The sequence below is a fragment of the Gossypium arboreum genome, chromosome 11, assembly GCF_025698485.1.
Source record: "Gossypium arboreum isolate Shixiya-1 chromosome 11, ASM2569848v2, whole genome shotgun sequence".
Classification (NCBI taxonomy): domain Eukaryota; kingdom Viridiplantae; phylum Streptophyta; class Magnoliopsida; order Malvales; family Malvaceae; genus Gossypium; species Gossypium arboreum.
In genome coordinates, this window is record NC_069080.1 from 126580592 (window position 1) to 126600390 (window position 19799).

General features: G+C 33.5%; 1 protein-coding gene across 1 annotated transcript; it reads right to left on the minus strand.

The window, feature by feature from the left end:
• Nucleotides 1-245: 245 nt before the first annotated feature.
• Nucleotides 246-16401, minus strand: LOC108472116 (disease resistance protein RPV1-like). The gene is made up of 3 exons (XM_053021386.1): nt 16082-16401; nt 15531-15728; nt 246-360 (listed from the first exon to the last, which is right to left on the minus strand). The coding sequence occupies exons 1-3, from the start codon at nt 16399-16401 to the stop codon at nt 246-248; spliced, it is 633 nt and encodes a 210-aa protein (XP_052877346.1).
• Between the last annotated feature and the right edge of the window lie 3398 nt (nt 16402-19799).

Consider the following 19799-nt stretch of genomic DNA (forward strand, 5'->3'; position numbering starts at 1 on the left):
TCCCGTTACACGACAATGAGCAAAGAGGGGCAGCTGTAGTAGGCCAATTTTGGCCCACTAATACCAAACCCATTTTTAATTAAACCCATTACAAACCCATTTACCCATTTTACAACCCAAACCCGATTGATCCATTTCAATACACTAAAACCCCTACCCAAACCTTAGCCCAACTACCCAAAACCCAACACTTGACCCAGGCCCAGAAGCCCAAACTCCAGACTTAGGGTTTCAGAAACCTTAGCCTACTCAAGATCCCACTTGCCTCCCCACTTGTGCCGCAACCATGAAGCAACCCCATACCCCACTACAACAGTCCCATACCGTCGACACCCCCCACCACCAACACCGCCACCACACCTGCAATCGACAAGCACGCAAACAATAAATTAATATTTGTAGAAGGGTTATAAAACCCAAGAAAATAATGTAAAAGTCTCTTTTTTCTTTTCGATTTCTTAACAAAAGCAAACAATTGATACTACGATTTTAACATCAAAAGGCAGAGATTCGAATACCCAAAATCAGTGAATCAACAAGTCAAAAATCAGAAATCAAAACCTTAAGGTGATTTTTTTTTTCTATTTCTATTTTCGGTTTAAATCTGTTTTTTTTATACCCATAAATATATATAAATAAATAAATAATAATATTTTAAAACATAAAATAAAATACAAAAAAAATAATTTTTTTACCACGCATGGTTTGGCAGTGCTTGTGAAGCTTCCGAGCCGTCCGTGGCCCGGCCCGTGGTCGAGCTTCCCCCCTCTCTTCTTTCCCGCTCCTCTTTTCTCTCCTCCTCTTCTTTTTTTTTCTTTCTTACGCTTCAAATGAAAAAACAAAAAATTAGCTTATATAGGGGTCCAAAATGCACTGTTTTGGACCCCCTTTAAAGCGTAAAACGACGCTTTTGATGCGGGTCGGTCGACCAACCCGTCCGGCCAGTGGTCGCGTGTTTTTGAAGCGGAAGGGCTAATTCGCGATCGGCCCTTCCGCATTTTGCTATTCCCAATCAGGTTCTTCGCTATTTTAATTTGGCCCAAAAATATGTTACGTTATATAATTTAGTCCTCGCCAAGCGAAAGATTTTAAAGGCTTGGAAAAATTGCTTTTTGACCCCATTGTTTGCAAGCGCATTCAAATAGATCCTCAGGTTTGTCTTTTATTTTAAAATTTGCCCACAACTTCGCTTTTATTTTAATTCTAGTCCTCTTTTCGTTTATTTTATATATTTATTTAATATCCTTGTTATTTTTATATTATTGGTATTATTAGTATTGTTATTATTACTATCATGTATTAGTATATATTTTTATTATGTACGTATAAATATATATACATAATTTCATATTTAATGTTTTTTATTCATCTTATTATAGTATTTTATTAATGTTATGTTTGTTTCTTTTACATTCCACTAATAATAATATTATTATAATTATTATTATTATTAATATTAGTTCATGCTTTGTTATATATTTATATATTTACAAATACGTGTACATACTTAATACATTTGTGTATATCTAGGTAATATTATCGCTAGTTTTTTCATGTGTATATATTACCCAAAGGCTTTAGTATTATATATATTCTTCGCATATTATATATGTGTTCTTTTAATACTATACTTTATATGTATTATGTTTTTTAATGTTATATTATTATATTTTTATATTATATTACATATATTATATTATATTCATATTTTTTATATATATTACAATGTATATTTTTCGATAGTATTAGTTATATGTATTGCTTATATATTTCCATGTACGTATCTTAAACATTATGTTTTCGTCACCATACTTACTATTATTATATATTTATATATATTCACTGTTTTTATTTCATGATTAATTCTTATTACGTTTAATATTGCGCATTGTCATTGTCTGTAATATTAGTGTTGTATGAATTATATGCCTTAATGTATTTCCGACTATCATCTTTCGTTCCCGCCCATTTTTATATATTTCCCCGTCATTCATTATTTTAAAGTATTTATTCGTGCTTTATTAATTTCAATACATAAGGCAATATATCAATTTAACACCATGTCGTTGATTTCATCGCTATGTTGGGTGAACGTCAATCGGCTCGTGTTAAGACGGTATATCCTTCTAAAAAAAAAATTAAAAATTCCAAACTTCTCGTCTTTTTTTATCGGATCACGATTGAATTTTAAATTGAATTCGTATTTTTGAACATCAAGACAACACGTGTTTATGATATACCAATTTTTGGGCGTCGCGAGGGTGCTAATACCTTCCTTGCGCGTAACCGACTCCCGAACCCTAATTTTTCTCTGGCTTTTTAACGTAGAACTTAACTCGGCCTTTTTCTCGTTTTTTTAAAAAGAAAAAAATTTTAATAGGTGTCCGATCACACCTAGTAAAAAGATCAGTGGCGACTCCCGGTTTAATCTAAAATCAAATTTTAAATTCCAAGTTTTTAATCGCCACAATTAGCAACCCGAAACCAAAGTTTTTACGTCGCTACATTGGGCTTTATGGTCTAGGAGTTATGGTTGGTTTAGGGGTTACCGAATGGTTTTGGGGTTTAACGTTTGGGGTTAGGGGTTTTGTGTTTGTGGTCCAAGGTTTAGGGTTTAGAGTCTGAAGTTTAGGGTTTTAAATTTAGAGTATAATTTTGGATTTTAATGTATAAGATAAATGTATATAAGATAAATATATATAAATTATTATTTTAAAAAATATATAAATATATATATGAAAAGTGGTTTAGTGTGCAATTGTGTACATGAACTGTAATTTGATCTAGATCTTGTAAAATATTTAATTAATTTTGATATAATAAATAGCATCATGTTTTTATTTAATTAATTTATATGCATACATAATATGTATTTTAAAATGTGTATTAAATCAAAATAAAATTTAACTATAGTTAGGGTTTAATTAGAGTGTAAGTTTATAGTTTGAGGTTTAAAGTTTAAGGTATATTATTATTGAAGACTGAACCAATATTTAGAATTTTATGATATTCTTACAATTTGTACTAAACCTAATATATTGAAGATTGAAATATATATTTTGTACATCACAGTAACATTATTTAGATATAAATTAAAAGAAATTCTAAATATATATAGTTTTAAATTTTGATCAATTTTTATAAAATATTCACGTATTAGCGGCGTTTATACATAAAACGCCGCAAAAGATAGGAAATAGCGGTGTTTTTTTAGAAAACGCCATAAAACTTCAATATACATTAGAGTAAAACGGCATCGTTTCCTATGAATAGTAGCGGCTTTAGCAGCGTTTCTAATATAAACGCCACAACTCGTATTAGAACGGCGTCGTTTTGTAGAGTAGATAAAAGGGCGTTAGTGGTGCTTTACTGAAAACGCCGCAAAAGGGCTCATTAGCGGCGCGTTTCTGAAAACGCCACAAAATTTCCTTATTTGAAACGGCGTCGTTTTTTCTCTCCTGTGGTTTAAGCCCTTTACCCGAAATCAGTTTTGATTTTTGCTAAGTAATTTTCCCCCATTTCGTCTCTTCCTTCCCTAAATCCCTAAAACAGAAAACCCCTCTTTCTTTTTCCCCAGATCATCCCCTAATTCCCCAAACCCGAAATCTCTTACATTTTTCCCAAGTCCCCTTTTTTCCCTTAATCTGTTCCCCCATCCCCGAAATCCCTAATTATTTTCCCTTTCCTCTCGTCGACGGTGATATGCTTCATATTTAGGGTTTTAGCCCAATGATCATCAACTGAAAAACATACAAGAAGAAAGCCCTATCGATTCATTTTATCGACAAATCGGGGTTAGTTGATTCGCATAAAGCTCAATTTAAGAATGTTATGAAAAGTAGCAAAGCACTTCTCTCTCACTCGATTTAAATCGAACCGAACCGGAAGAGCCAACTCTTCATCGTCAACTATTCACCGATCGATCCCAAACTTTACGTAGCGCTAAGCCATATCGCTTTTTCTTTCACTTTATTCGTTGAGTCCTTGAAGCTTCAACAAGATTTCTTTTCTTTCCTTAAAATATAAATCAATGATGAACTGGCGGTAAGGTCACCTATTGAATTGAAAATATTACTTAAACCAAAAGTCACCTTATAGAACACTGAATTTAGTTCAACTATGGTCTAAACCAATTAATCTAATCCTTCAGTTTTTGCGTGTTAAAGCAACTCAACTTTCGTACTTGGGGCGTTTGTTTTGTTTTGTTTTATTTTCCTTACGTGGTTTTGTTTGTTTATTTTTCATGTATTACTTGCCTTTTTTTTTGTTTGAAATGGTTTGAAATGGGTTTGATCTGGATGGTTATACCCTTGTTTTAAGTAAACCCAATACCGGTGCAGTGTTTCTAGTCTTGTTTTTAACTTAACCACCACAATTATTGGTGCTGGAATCATGGCTTTAGCTGCTACTATGAAGGTTCGGGGCTTGTTTTAGGAATTTTTAGATAAACCTGGTTGGGATTTTATGCGAAATTAGTGTCGAGATGTTGATTAGGTTTGCGTTTCTTGTAAAGCTAGATCTTATGGGGAAGTTGTGCAAATTGCAATGGGGAGAACTGCTAGGGTTTTGTCTCGAGATTTGCATAATTGTCAACAATCTTTGGTGTCCCGATAGTTTATTTGATTATTATGGGTGATGTTATGTCCGGTTCGGTTCGTCATATTGGGGTTTTCGATAAGTGGTTAGGACATGTTTTTGGGATCATAGGAAGTTATTGGTTTTGGTTGTTATGGTTGTTTTCTTGCTCCACTTTGCATGTTAGATAGGATTGATTCATTGAGCATGACTTGGTACCGCTTCAAGAGCTCTCATTGTTGTTTTCGTTGTGGTTTGCTTTGTTGTTGCATTCATTAAGCTTATTGAGGGGAAGATAGAGGCTCCAAGGATGAGCCCAAATTTTACGTTCTCGATTAAGCTTATTGGATCTACTATGATCCCAAATATATGGATGACTTTCAAATTTATTGGAGCAACAATAATGTTTCCTTAGGTTTTACGTTCCTGCTCTAATTGCATTGAGGATAAGTCAGCAAGAAGAGAGCATGAGCTTGAGCAGAGTAGAAAAATTTTTGTCGTGGTTAATGTTAATATTGGTTGTGATAGTTAGCATTCTTTGGGATAATAGGAAATATTTATACCAAATTGCAATGATAATATGTATACAATGTAACTTCTTGTCTTTTAATGGTATTGAGCTTGGTCCTATTTCTCCTCACAATGGTCTTCATTAGGGTGATGTTACTTCTTGTCTTTCCTAGAATTTTAACTATGATTTTTAGTGGAAAATCCAAGCAACTTCAGTTATTCCAACAAAACCACCCTTTGTCCCTTATTTGTTTCTCTTTTATATTTTCTCTGTTTTTTACTTAATTCGGATTTTTAATTTTCGTTCTCATGATACCATTGTTGACGTAGCTTTATTTTTAGTAATTCTTGTAGCTTCTATTTTTTTTTTTATCATTTTATTTGTTTATTCCCACCTGTTATTAGCAAATATAATTAATATTATACCAATCATTAAATATTGTTTATTTTAGAACTCATTTGATTGTTTTGTCGACCGTAAATGACTTCATTCTTCAAATGCAATGAGTAGGGAAGTCTCTCGATATTATTAGAGATTAATCCCAAGCATCTCCAAATAAACCCTCAAGAATATTTCCAATTCAATCAAGGTAAACATTGTCTTCCCTAACATTTATGTTTCTTTCAACATGTTTTTCCTTTTATGTTTTTTATGTTTATGATGAAAGATTCAACATCTCTAGAAACTGAATCATACATTTTTTCTGCTAGGATTAGCAATCTAGTATGAATCATGTAGAAGCTTACTTATCTTTTATTTGCAAGAAGCAGATTTAGGTAATGAAAGATGTATGCTGTGTGTTTGTGTCTCTATATATGTATGTATTTGGTACTAGATGAAAGCTTTACTCAGTTTTGAAATATAGACCGTGTTTTGCATACATTGATCATTTTCTCGCTCTTTTCCTTGAATACATGGTTCTCTTGAAACTAAATGCTCGGTACTTTCTCGCATATTCTGTGATTCTTATTAGATAAGTTATAAATCAATGATTATGTTAGTTTTGATCAAGGCCTCTGTAAACATAAAGTTGGTATTCGTTAGGAGAAGTTAATGTTTATGAGTTTTGTGGAGTATGATTCTGCACATGCAAAGTTGGTTTGTTTAAAGCTGTGCATTTTCATGTTTACATACTAATGGTGATTCCATTTTTGTTTTTTAGATGTTCTTTTGGTCTGTTTTCATGTTTCTATCCAACTTATGTGTTTACTGTGCAGTTTCGCAATATTTTGCTAAGGTGTATAGCTTCATTGGCAGTGTCTTTGATCCTGGTACAAGTGGGCACTTGCAAAACTGATATAGGTAAAGTTTCTATATTTGCTTAAACTGAAATATATTTGGTGCTACTCTTATAATCTTACATCTGTTCTAGGTACTATCGAGCACCTGAATTAATATTTGGTGCAACTAAATACACCACAGCCATTGGCATTTGTTCTAGGTACGTACAAGTTTCGTTGCTAAAATTTTTCCTTATTTCTATGCTTTTCATTTTAAATTACTTAACAAATATTACTTTTTTGACTCCACCTCATTTGTTTGGTGAGAGTGGAGTAGACGTGCACGTTTTATTAAGGTAGGCTTTATTTCAAAATTCTAATCAATAATAGTTTTATCATGATGATTTTGGAAAACTTAATATTTTGGGGTTGCGATTTTGTAAAGATTTAATTGCTAGTTCTATTTGGAGTAGAACTATTTTATTTCCAAATTAATTTTAAATATTTGGTTCAACTTAATTATTATTTGATTCAACTTAAGTATGAATAGGTATGAATTAATTTTATTACCGTGTAGCTTGCTTGTCCATTAAAATTACAACAATAGCTGACTTTCTCTCCAACCTTATTTTAAATATTTTAAAGATTCAAAGTATATAGGTTGGAAACTGACGGGTTGCCTTATATCGAGTGCAAGATATAATGGATCCTCCTAGGTGTAACAACGCCACGTATGATGAATCTTAAAAATTCAAAAGACTTGAAAAAGTTCTATCGAGCTCATTTACTATTGACTATTTATATAACCTTAATTTATTTCCAATTTACTTATAAAAATTAAACTACGATTCTTTTTTGATATTATTATATTCAAATTACTATTTTTTATATTAATAATGTTTTATTTTAATATTTAATATTTTTAAATTTCTTTAAAAGTTATAACTACTTTTTATCAAAATTACAACAATAGTGACCTTCTCTCCAACCTTATTTTAAATATTTTAAAGATTCAAAGTATATAATTTGGAAACTGACGGGTTGCCTTATATCGAATTGCAAGATATAATGGATCCTCCTAGGTGTAACAACGCCACGTATGATGAATCTTAAAAATTCAAAAGACTTGAAAAAGTTCTATCGAGCTCATTTACTATTGAATATTTATATAACCTTAATTTATTTCTAATTTACTTATAAAAATTAAACTACGATTCTTTTTGATATTATTATATTCAAATTACTATTTTTTATATTAATAATGTTTTATTTTAATATTTAATATTTTTAAATTTCTTTAAAAGTTATAACTACTTTTTATCAAAATTACAACAATAGTGACCTTCTCTCCAACCTTATTTTAAATATTTTAAAGATTCAAAGTATATAAATTTGGAAACTTGACGGGTTGCCTTATATCGAATTGCAAGATATAATGGATCCTCCTAGGTGTAACAACGCTACGTATGATGAATCTTAAAAATTCAAAAGACTTGAAAAAAGTTCTATCGAGCTCATTTACTATTGAATATTTATATAACCTTAATTTATTTCCAATTTAGTTATAAAAATTAAACTACGATTCTTTTTTATATTATTATATTCAAATTACTATTTTTTATATTAATAATGCTTTATTTTAATATTTAATATTTTTAAATTTCTTTAAAAGTTATAACTACTTTTTATCAAAATTACAACAACAAATGACCTTCTCTCCAACCTTATTTTAAATATTTTAAAGATTCAAAGTATATAGGCTGGAAACCTGACGGGTTGCCTTATATCGAGCTGCAAGATATAATGGATCCTCCCTAGGTGTAACAACGCCACGTATGATGAATCTTAAAAAATTTGTATGTTTCAATTTAATATGTCCCATCTAATATACAAATATTTAATAAAATATTTTATATAGTTTTTAACTTAAATTTAAATTATTATTGAAATATTCTCGTCCGTTTTATCACAAATATTATTCTCCGTTTTATCACAAATATTATCGTCCGTTTTACCATTTAAGTTAAACTTTTTATTCAAACTAAATCATAGTTTTTAAGCTAAATACGGATGTCCACACAGTGCTTTAATATGTACTTAAGAAAAGATGACTTGTAAAACATAAATTAAATTAAGTGTGGACTATTTTAACTGCACATGTGATTTGTCAAATAAAAACGAACGACATGTATATTATTTAATTAAAATAATTTTTATAAATATTATTTAATTAAATATTATTTAATCCCTTACTTACCTGTAGATACTTGATATTTGATATGTATTATCCATGTGATTTTCCACATCGTGAAATAAAAACTTACATAATACATAAATATATTTGATATCATAATTTACATAACTTATGTAACATATATAACTTACATAACTTATATAACATACATAACTTATATAACTTATATAACTTAGATAAATATATAACTTACATAACTTACATAATACTTAAATATATTTTATATCATAATTTACATAACTCACATAACTTATATAACTTAGATAAATATATAATTTACATAAATATATATCATATCATAAATTACATAACTTACATAATACTTAAATATATATCATATCATATATAACTAGTTTACTTAAATTTACTTAACTTACATAATACATAAATCTATAGTCGAAAATCCGCAACTTGCCTAAATTAGTTTATACCATTAGAGACTTGATATTTAGTATAATGATATGATTTAAATCAATTGAGAACATTTAAGTAAGCTGTAATATGTTGTCAACTTTAGATTTCAAGAACTACAAAATGGATAGGAGTTGGATGAAATTGTCAAGGGTAAGCAATGCCTATCAAAATGGAGTACAAACTTTTCTAAATTTTGCATTTCAAAATGCAAGCCAAGAGAATATGATTCTTTGCCCGTGTAAGAAGTGTGGCAACATCTACGGCATTTTCGTGAAGTTGTCTCACGAACATCTAATTGTTGATGTCTTTATTCGGGGTATAAAAATGGATTTTCCATGGAGAGTGTACATCTAGTGGAACTTCTTCAACGATTAATCCGACTTATCCCGATCATCGATTACCATCAAGTATGTTAGACAAGATGACATGGAAGATATGTTGCGGGATGCATTTAATATGCGTAGTCATGGTGAGCAATCGTTTCCACCTGACTTTATTATATCTGAGGATTGTAATATTGGTGGAAATGTTTTTTGCAAAACGGGAACAAGTGCACCTAATGAGGAGCCAAATGAAGAAGCGGCTAAGTTCTACAATTTACTTAATGAAATGAATGAAGAACTTTACGAGGGATCAAAATATTCGAAATTGTCCTTCTGCATTCGTCTATTTCATTTAAAATGTTTGGGAGGGTGGACCGGAAACTCTTTTACAATGCTGCTAGAGTCTCTAAGAGAGATGTTTCCGTTTGCAAAAATTCCCCAGTCTTGTCAAGATATGAAGAGACTAATAAAAGATTTGGGCCTTGGGTACGATAAAATTCATAGTTGCCCAAATGACGCATGTTGTCTTGGGGTGATCGGAAAAACCAACAATCTTGTCATGTTTATGTAAGTCTCGTTGGATGAATAGTAATACGAAGATGTGAATACGGATGAAGGTGGGGCACGATTAAGAAAGAAGCCATCAAGGTCTTGCGATATTTTCCCCGATACCAAGACTCCAAAGGCTTTTCATGTCCTCAAAGACAGTAGAATCTATGACGTGGCATAATGATCAACGGACCGATGATGGATTATTAAGACATCCTGGATTCTTTAGCTTGGAAATCATTTGACAAGAAATTTCCAAGCTTTGCAAGCGATCCTCGGAATGTGAGGCTTGGGCTAGCGGTGATGGCTTTAGTCCATTTAAAATCATGAGTACTTCAGACGATGCTTGGCCTGTAGTGCTTGTTCCTTACAATTTGCCTCCATAGATTTGCATGAAGCAATCTTCATTTATTTTATCAATGATTATCCCTGGAGAGAAAGGTCCCGGAAATGATATTGACATCTATTTGCAGCCACTTATTGAAGAGTTAAAACAATTATGGTCGGGTGTTGAGACATATGATGTATTGAGAAAGAAGAACTTTAATTTACGCGCAGCGTTATTGTGGACAATTTATGATTTCTCGGCTTATGCTAATTTATCGTGTTGGAGTACTAAAGGACATTATGCCTGTCGTTGTTGTGCTGCGCAAACTTGTTCGAAGTGGTTGTATAATGGGAAGAAGTTCTCTTACATGGGCCATCGTCGGTGGTTAGATGAAAATCATAAATTTAGATTTCAGAGGACTCTATTTGACGGTACTGAAGAGTACAGAGGAGCTCCTGAGTAGACCGTTGGATCTGAAATCTTGTTTATGCTAAAAGATATCAACTTTAGTTACGGGAAGATGAATCAACCACCTATCACGCAAACAAGGAGAAGATCGAGGGATGAATCTGATGATGAATCTGATGAAGAGGATGATCCTAATGAAGCGGAGTTGTGGAAGAAAATGAGTATTTTTTTTGAGTTGCCTTATTGGGAGCACAACATTTTACGCCACAATCTTGATGTCATGCATATTGAGAAGAATGTCTGCGAGAACATAATTGGGACAATTTTAAATGTCGATGGAAAATCAAAAGACAATCTTCAGAGCCGACTTGATTTAGTTGACATGAGAATCCGGCGTGATCTTCATCCTCAAGTACTTCCGAATGGGAAATATCGGTTGCCGCCTTCTATTTTTTCAATGTTAAAAAAAGAGAAAGAAGTTTTCTGCATGGTGTTGAAGGATATAAAGGTCCCAGATGCGTATGCGTCAAATATATCTCGATGTGTGAGTTTCAAAGATAGAAGATTATATTCATTAAAATCACATGATTACCACATCTTGATGCAAGATTTACTCCCAATTGCTTTACGGTGCTGTATGTCAAAAAATGTAACGTCCTGTATAATTAAACTATCCAATATAATGAAAGCTATCTATGGCAAAGTTTTGAATGTCGAAGAACTTGAGAAAGTACAGGATCGAGCGGCTTTGACTTTATGCAATTTAGAGAAGATCTTTCCACCTTCCTTCTTCACTATTATGGTGCACTTGGTAATCTATCTCCCTCACGAAGCAATCCTTGGTGGACCGGTTTTTTATCGATGGATGTATCCTATAGAAAGGTGCTAATTTATTTCTCAAGTATTCATTCATTCACCTCTATACATTTAGTTACGCTTTTGATAAATATTGTATATCGTGTTTAGGTTCCTAAGCAAATTGAAGTCATATTGTCGCAATAAGCGTTATCCGAAGGATCAATTCTTTGAAGGCTACTTGGCGTAAGAGTGCATGACCTTCGTTCTAGATATTTAGAAGATCTTTGAAACACGATTGAATAGACCAAGTAGAAATGTTGGGCTCAATGATCATGACTTGGCGAAACTTATTTATTTCAAAGTTATGGAGAACCAATCGGCAAAGTTGAAATTGTAGAATTAGATGATATATCGTGGATACAGCACATCGATATGTACTTTTCACCACGATTCAATTGAACCGCTATGCAAGTAAGTTATAAAATTGTCTTACATATTCGCTGCTTTGATTTGTTTATCTTCTAACCAATTAAACTTGTTTTTAATATAGTGAGTACAAACAAATTTTGAGATCTCGTGCACGCCTCAAGATTACAACATCGAGAGATTAATAAGTTATTCACGAATCTTTTCATGAATGGTTAAGTCAAGCGGTATGTAACTAAAGTTAATAAGTTACATATAATCGCGAAATTTAGTTAATCAAATAAGAATGTTTTTTACATAATACATTTATAATTATTTAATTTACTTTCGATTCAATAGGTTTGGAGTGGGAAGGACGTCAATGACGAAATTAAATGGCTTTCCCAAGGTCCGAACCGAGTAATAAAAAGATATAGTGCCTTCCTCATCAATGGATACAGATTTCATACAAAGTATCGCGAGAGAATGAGGAGAACTCAAAATTGTGGAGTTGTTGTTAATTCTTCAATTACAAGTTATGCTAGTGCTAGGGATAGTAATCCGGTTGAGGGTAATGTGGAGTATTACGGACTTCTTACCGACATTATTGAGTTGGATTACTATGGCAGATGGAAAGTTACCTTATTTCGGTGTGATTGGGCAGATGTTAATACTGCTCGAGGAATTAAAAAAGATCAATTTGGTTTTACAATGGTGAATTTCTCTCGCTTGATTCACACTGGACAACAATTGATGGACGAGCCATATGTATTTTCCTATCAAGTGAAACAAGTTTTTTATTCGAAAGATCCAACTGATGAGGGTTGGTATGTTGTACTCCGGAACACCCCTAGAGACTTGTTTGACATGGGTAATGGAAGTAGAGATGACATTGTCGAAAGATCAGAAACATTACCTTTTCCAGAACAAAACTTAGATGAAAATATCCTTAGTACTAATACATAATATCAATGGGTTCGAGATGATGTGAATGAAGATATTTACAAATAATGATGTAGTAAGATTTTACGTTTTTTAATTATATGTAATATTATAATTTTAATCTTGGTCATGTTATATAATTTGACTATTTTATATGTACTATTATTGTTGTAATTTGTTACTAAAACTTTAACTATTTTATGTGTATTGCGGAAAAATGCGTAGAAGAAGATTACGTGGTTTAAGTATTGTCCGAATACTCCAAATTCGGAAGAAGGAAATAGTGAACAAGCAGACAGTTGTTGGATCTTGAATGTGCCGTAGACACTTGACGAGCCTGAAGAAGTTCAAAGTAATGTTACGTTTATTTTACATGTGTTGACTTTTATTATTAATTTATTTGTAAATTTTAATATAATAATAGTATATCATTTTCATTTGAAAATGGTGGGGCGCGCAGAGTTCGAGGACGATAATCGCTTAGTGATTTATACGACTTAGATCCCTGCCACCGTGTCAAAGTAAGTAGAAATACTTATGGATGACTGTTGGATCTGAAGCTCGACTTTTAGCGGGCTATATTGGCATTTTAGCACGAAATGCCAATATGTTGCCCATCAACTACTGAATCATGGCATCACATGCCCGATAGCAACAAAATCGGGCTCTCGCTAATATTAAGGTAACAAAATGTGAATGTAATTTATAATATTTTGGTTTAAGTTTCATTCATATTTACATTCTAAACTTGTGTTTTTTAGGATAGATTTGCTTTAGAGGTCTCCGATGATTATATCAAGAAGACATTGGGTAAAAATGGAGAGACAATAAAAGCATTTTAAAAAACAATATTTTAAGAAAGACATAAGCCTCGAGGAAAAATTAAGAAATGTCCCACGGAATGCTTTGAGGTACCAATGGGAAGATGCGGTTAGATTCGAATTCAAAGAAAGGAGAGGTATTACGTATTTCAGGACTCTTATATATAGTGTTTACTATATACGTAATAATAATTTCATTATGTAGGACCGTAGCGAGTTGGAATAAGAAGAGCAAAAACAAAAATTCACGCTACAATGCAGGTCGAGAAGTTTTGCTTCTGTAGCTGAGGCCGAGGTATTAAAATTTTATTAATTCTTTCAAATATTAATAACTTTCTAATATTAAATAATATTTTTACTACTATATTGTAGGAAGTCAAATCTGGACAAAAAGTTGGGCGCCTTCAGCTTTTTGAGATTACGCATAGGAAGAAAGATGGATCTCCTATGACATCCGAAGCTGGAGAAATTATGGTATATTTACTTAATAATATTTGATTTATTCTAAATATTTATAATGTTTAATTATAATTGTTTAATTCAATTCATCATTAGTAGTTTTAAATAATGTTATGTTGCATTCCTTTTTATTATATATTTCGTTTCTAACTTTTTAATTGAGTTTTTAGAAGAAACTAAAGGATAAGAAGGCGGAATATGAAGCGACTACTTCGACTAATAGTTCTGTTAATCTTGAGAACATTGATAATGTAATTATCTTTGAAGTTTTGGGTCCCGAAAGGTACGGTCGGGTTCGATTTCAAGGATCCGTGTTACCCAGACCCAATATTTTGGATCCGGCTCCAAGAATACATGCCTTCCTAAGTCAAGCTAAAGCTGAAGTTCAAAGGTTAAGAGATCAGATAGCTCAGATGCAAGCGAACACAGTTGAGCAAATTGGCGAGGTTCAACGAAAATATGAAGAACTACAGCAATAACTTAGAGCGGAGGCAGCAGAGAGGGAGGTAGCGGCAGCAGAGAGGGAGGCAGCAGCAGCAGCGAGGGAGGCAGAGCATAGAAAAAAGTACGATGACCTCCAGCTACAGCTTCAGTAGATGATGCAGATTTTCAACAGTCGCAAAAACCGCCATCTTAGACATTAGTTTTCTCGTTGTAAGAATATTTTTAACTTTGTCACGTTTAACATTATTCTAAGAATATTTTAAATCATACTTTATTAATTATATCATATATCTTTCGTTAAATTTGAAGTATCATTTAGAATTAATATTTTTGGTTGTATTTTTTTATGCTAAATTTGCTATTTTGGCTGCATTTTATGCTATATTTGTTGTATTTTGTTGGATTTTAATGCAAGAAGGGCTGAATATTGGTGGAAAAAATGTATTGCAAATCTGTCAAAATTAGCGGCGTTTGTGGAAAAAACGCGCTAAAGGCCATGACTTTTAGCGGCGCTTTTTTTACAAACGCCGCTAAAGGCCATGACTTTTAGCGGCGCCGCCTATAGCGGCGTTTTTTGCGGCGTTTTCAAAAGCGCTGCAAAAAGTTTTAGTGGCGCTTAGAAGCGCCGCTAAAGGCTAAAAAAAGCGCCGCTAAAAGTCTGTTTTGCTGTAGTGTATGTAGTATAAGTGTTTTTTTTTTGTTTGGCAAAAGTGCTTAACAAATAATAATGACGCATTGTTTTATAAATATCATTTATGTTTATAAAAAAATTTAAAAATATATCTGAAATCATTTTAAACTTTTGAAACCATGTAAAAATTACAGTGACATTGATATATAGTTTTTATCTCTAATATTATTTAAGCATTAATAAAGGTGATTGATATGGAAGGAAATTCTAGTGATTTCATCTGATCATAATAGCAGGATTTACATGGACTACAACATCTATATATTGAGGACGTGTTTTACATTATTAATTATGGGATTTAGATTTCAAACTCCAGTGATATGGAACGGAGCTTCTCGCTGTGATCTATATAAAAGTTTCGATATTCTTTCCACACAAATCTTTATACAGATGACTTACGAAACCATCACGACTATCCTCACCTCTGAAGCTAAAGAAAACATCGTATGTCCTTGCCTTCATCATATCAGCAGCAGCAGTTGTCAAAGCACTTCTCCAGGACTTCACCCTTTCAATATCATGCTTTAAATTTTCTTCATGCTTTGCAAATGCATCTGCAAAACTACCTGTTTGTTTCCGTTCATCCCAGGTGTTGGATATTTGACGAAGGAAAGATTGAAACAGAAGCAAAAAGAACAAAAAATTTTGAAGAAGAATCGGCTTGTCAGCACTATTTCATTAAAAACTGATTGTCTGTTTACAGGGATAAGAAAGCTTAAATAAGCTAAAAGTAATAATAAAATAGTTATAATTTTACTTAATCTATTTACTAGATTCATTTTTTTTTATTTGATTTCAGTCTAATCAATTGTCGCAATGTCTAATCAAAAAGTTATTATTATTTCAATACAAATTGGTAATTTGCAGAATAAAGAGCTCCCAGGTGAGCTCTCAACCTTGATGAGCTCGTAGTTCGCATGAATGGTTGTTTCGTAATACGAGGGATCTACATCGTAAAAGACAGGAAAAACAAAGTTGTGCCCATTCAACTTCTTGCAGTCCATAATCTTGACCAGCTCGTCCAAGCACCATCTAGAAGAAGCATAGTGTTTGGAGAAAAGAATTACTGAAACCCTCGCTCCTTCAATGGCAGTCAATAGTGCCCCAGAAATCTCATCTCCTCTTCCAACTTTCTCATTGTCTTTAAAAGTATGGATATTCTTTCGATCCAAATCATTGTAAAGATGACTTACAAAACCATCACGAGTGTCCTCACCTCTAAAGCTCAGAAAAACATCGTACATCCTCGAAGACAACATATCGGTGTTCCACCAGATTTGATTACTCAATCACGAGTAAAGAGCATTTGTGTTGCGCGGAAGCGTGTGAAAGAGTAAAATTATTGTACTGAAAAATCACACTAAGTTCAATTCCCAGGAAAGAGAGGTAGATCACGAAGATCACTTAAATACCAAGTCTTTCCTAGCCAGAATATCCCTCTATCGTAATTTAATAGCACAATAAATCACTACAATCACATTCACAAAATACGCAAAATAAATAATAAAGAACACCAGAATTTTAACGAGGTTCAGCAAATTTTGCCTACGTCCTCGGGCACTACCAAATATATTTCACTCCAAAATTACAAGTGAAATTTACAAATAGAGAGAGAATAATGCCTTAAGTAGAGAATGGCAATTATGGGATGAAGAAAGTAAGAAATGGTTAGGCCTATTTATAGTTGAGGTTCAAGGATCAACTTGCAATGTCCCTATACAATTAGGGACCAAAATTGCAATTATCCCATGCCAACTTTTAACCCAACTTGCCAACTAATATTACGTTCTACTTTCGGTGCCCACCCCATTTGACTTTTCAAACAATGGTGGGTCCCAATAATCTCCACCTTGAAGATTTGATTAGGATAATCTTATCTTCACACAATTCTTTCTGCTTTTGACAACAATACTTGATAGTGCCTTCTTCAACTGTTAAACTTGCAGGATATTAATCAAGTTCAAACAATGTTCGAACTTGGTTCTTCATTACCACCTTGGTCATCATATCTGCGGGATTATCTGCAGTCTTGATCTTCGAAGACAAATTTTCCCTCTTCAATAATTTCCGCACAAAATGGAATCGATGCGTCGATATGCTTTGTACGTGCGTGATAGACTTGATTCTTTGCTAAATGAATAGCACTTTGACTATCACAATATACGTTAATATGCTCTGAACCAACCCCAAGGTTTTAGCCATACCTTGTAACCAAATAGCCTCCTTTACGACCTCTGTTACAGCCATGTACTAAACACGTGGTTGACAACGCAATCAGAGGCGTAGTGTAGACTTCCAACTTATTGGCCTCCAGCAAGTGTAAACACATAACCGGTGGTTGATCTTCGCTTGTCCAAATCACCGCATAGTCGAATCAACGTACCCAATAACACCTTTACCAAGTGTATTATCCTGCTTGAACAAGTAATCCAACATCCACGGTCTTACGAATATACCGTAGAATCCATTTCACGACTTGCCAATGTCCTTTTCGAGATTATGCATATACCGCTCACTATACTAATCGCACTGTGAAATGTCGGGTCTTGTACACACCATTGCATACATCAAGCTACCCATGCATTAGAATACGGAACTTGCAACATGTATTCTCATTCCGTATTCGTCGAAGGAGATAGTTGTGCAGAAAGCTTGAAATAAGAAGCCAACGGGGTACTTACAGGTTTTGTCTGCTCGTTCATGCCAAACTGCTGTAGTACCTTTTTCAAATACTGCTTCTGAGACAAGATAACTCTATCATGAGCTCTATCTCTCCATATTTCCATGTCGAGAATCTTTTTAGCTTCTCCTAGATCTTTCATCTCAAACTCGAGATTGAGTTGAGTCTTCAATCTTTCAATCTCAACTTTGCTCTTAGATGCTATTAGCATATCATCAACATATAAGAGCAAGTATATGAAAGTTCCTTCTTGTAGCTTCTGAAAATACACGCAATGATCAAATTTACTTCTTGTATACCTTTGCCCTTTCATGAACTGATCAAATCGCTTGTACCACTGCCTCGGAGATTGCTTCAATCCATAAAGCGACTTTGTCAGTTTGCAAACCCAATTTTCTTTTCCAGCAACCTTGAATCCATCTGGCTGAGTCATATAGATTTCCTCTTCCAAATCACCGTGTAAAAACGCGGTCTTCACATCAAGCTGAACTAGTTCAAGATCATATTGCGCAACCAAGGCTAGCAAAATCCGAATAGACGAATGCTTCACAACTGGAGAAAACACTTCATTGTAGTCTATTCCTTCTTTCTGAGCGTAACCCTTTGCTACCAATCTAGCCTTGTATCGAATTTCATTTTTATCAGGAAATCCTTCCTTCTTTGCATATACCCATTTGCATCCAATTGCCTTCTTTCCCTTGGGTAGTGTCACCAACTCCCAGGTCCTATTTTTATGAAGAGACTGCATTTCTTCATTCATTGCTTGCTTCCACTTTACACCATCAGGGTTACTTATTGCTTCTGTGTAAGTAGAAGGAACATCATCATCTGCAATTGGAAGTGCATAGGCCACTATATCATCAAAGCGAGCAGGCTTACGAATCTCTCTTCTTGGCCTTCTATATGCAATTGAATCTTGTTGCTGTAGAGGTTCTTGGGTAGGAACCTCTTCATCATTTGTCCCTCCAATATTAGCTGGATCATCGTTAACCTTTTCAAGCTCCACTGCTGCAAAGTACTCTTGGTTTTGTCATCCTTTGTGAATCCTTGTACTTCAACATGGTTGATTCATCAAAAGTCACATCTCTATGAAAACAATCTTCCTTGTATCGGGACACCGAGACGATATCCTTTTACTCCATCGTTATACCCAAGAATAATGCTTTCTTTGCTCTTGGGTCTAACTTAGATTCTTTACATGATAATATGCGGTGGAACCAAATACATGCAAAGAATCATAATCGAGTGATTTACCATCCACATCTCCATAGGAGTTTTTCCATTTATTGCAGTTGATGGCAAACGGTTAATTAGATGGCACGCATATGTAATCGCCTCACCCAAAATTCTTTGCCCAATCCAAAGATTGGACAACATACATCGAACTTTCTCCAAGATAGTTCGATTCATGCTCTGCCACCCCATTTTGCTGTGGTGTATCCCGAACAGTGAAGTGTAGCACAATGCCCTCATCTTGGCATACTTGTAGAAATGGATCGTTTTTGTACTCAGTACCATTATCTGATAGAAGTCGTTTGACCTTTCGACTAGTCTGAGTCTCCACCATCTTCTTCCATTTCAGAAATGCATCCAAAACTTCACTTTTTCTTTTCATTAGATACACCCATACTTTTCTTGAATAATCATCAACAAAAGTAACAAAATAGTGCATACCTCCCAAAGAAGCTACTTTGGTAGGTCCCCACACATCACTGTGAACGTAGTCCAGAATTCCTTTCGTATTGTGAATTGCTGGACCAAATTTTACCCTCTTCGCTTGCCCGAACACAATGTTCACGTAATTCCATTTTGCAAGAATTTGCACCTTTCAACAAGCCTTGCTTCGCCAATGTCGCAAAGCTTTTTCACCAAAGATGTCCCAATCGCATATGCCATAATCGGTAGCCTCGAATCTACATCTTTTGTAGAAAGCTGTTGATGTTGATCCAATAACTGTACTTCCATTTAAAAAGTACA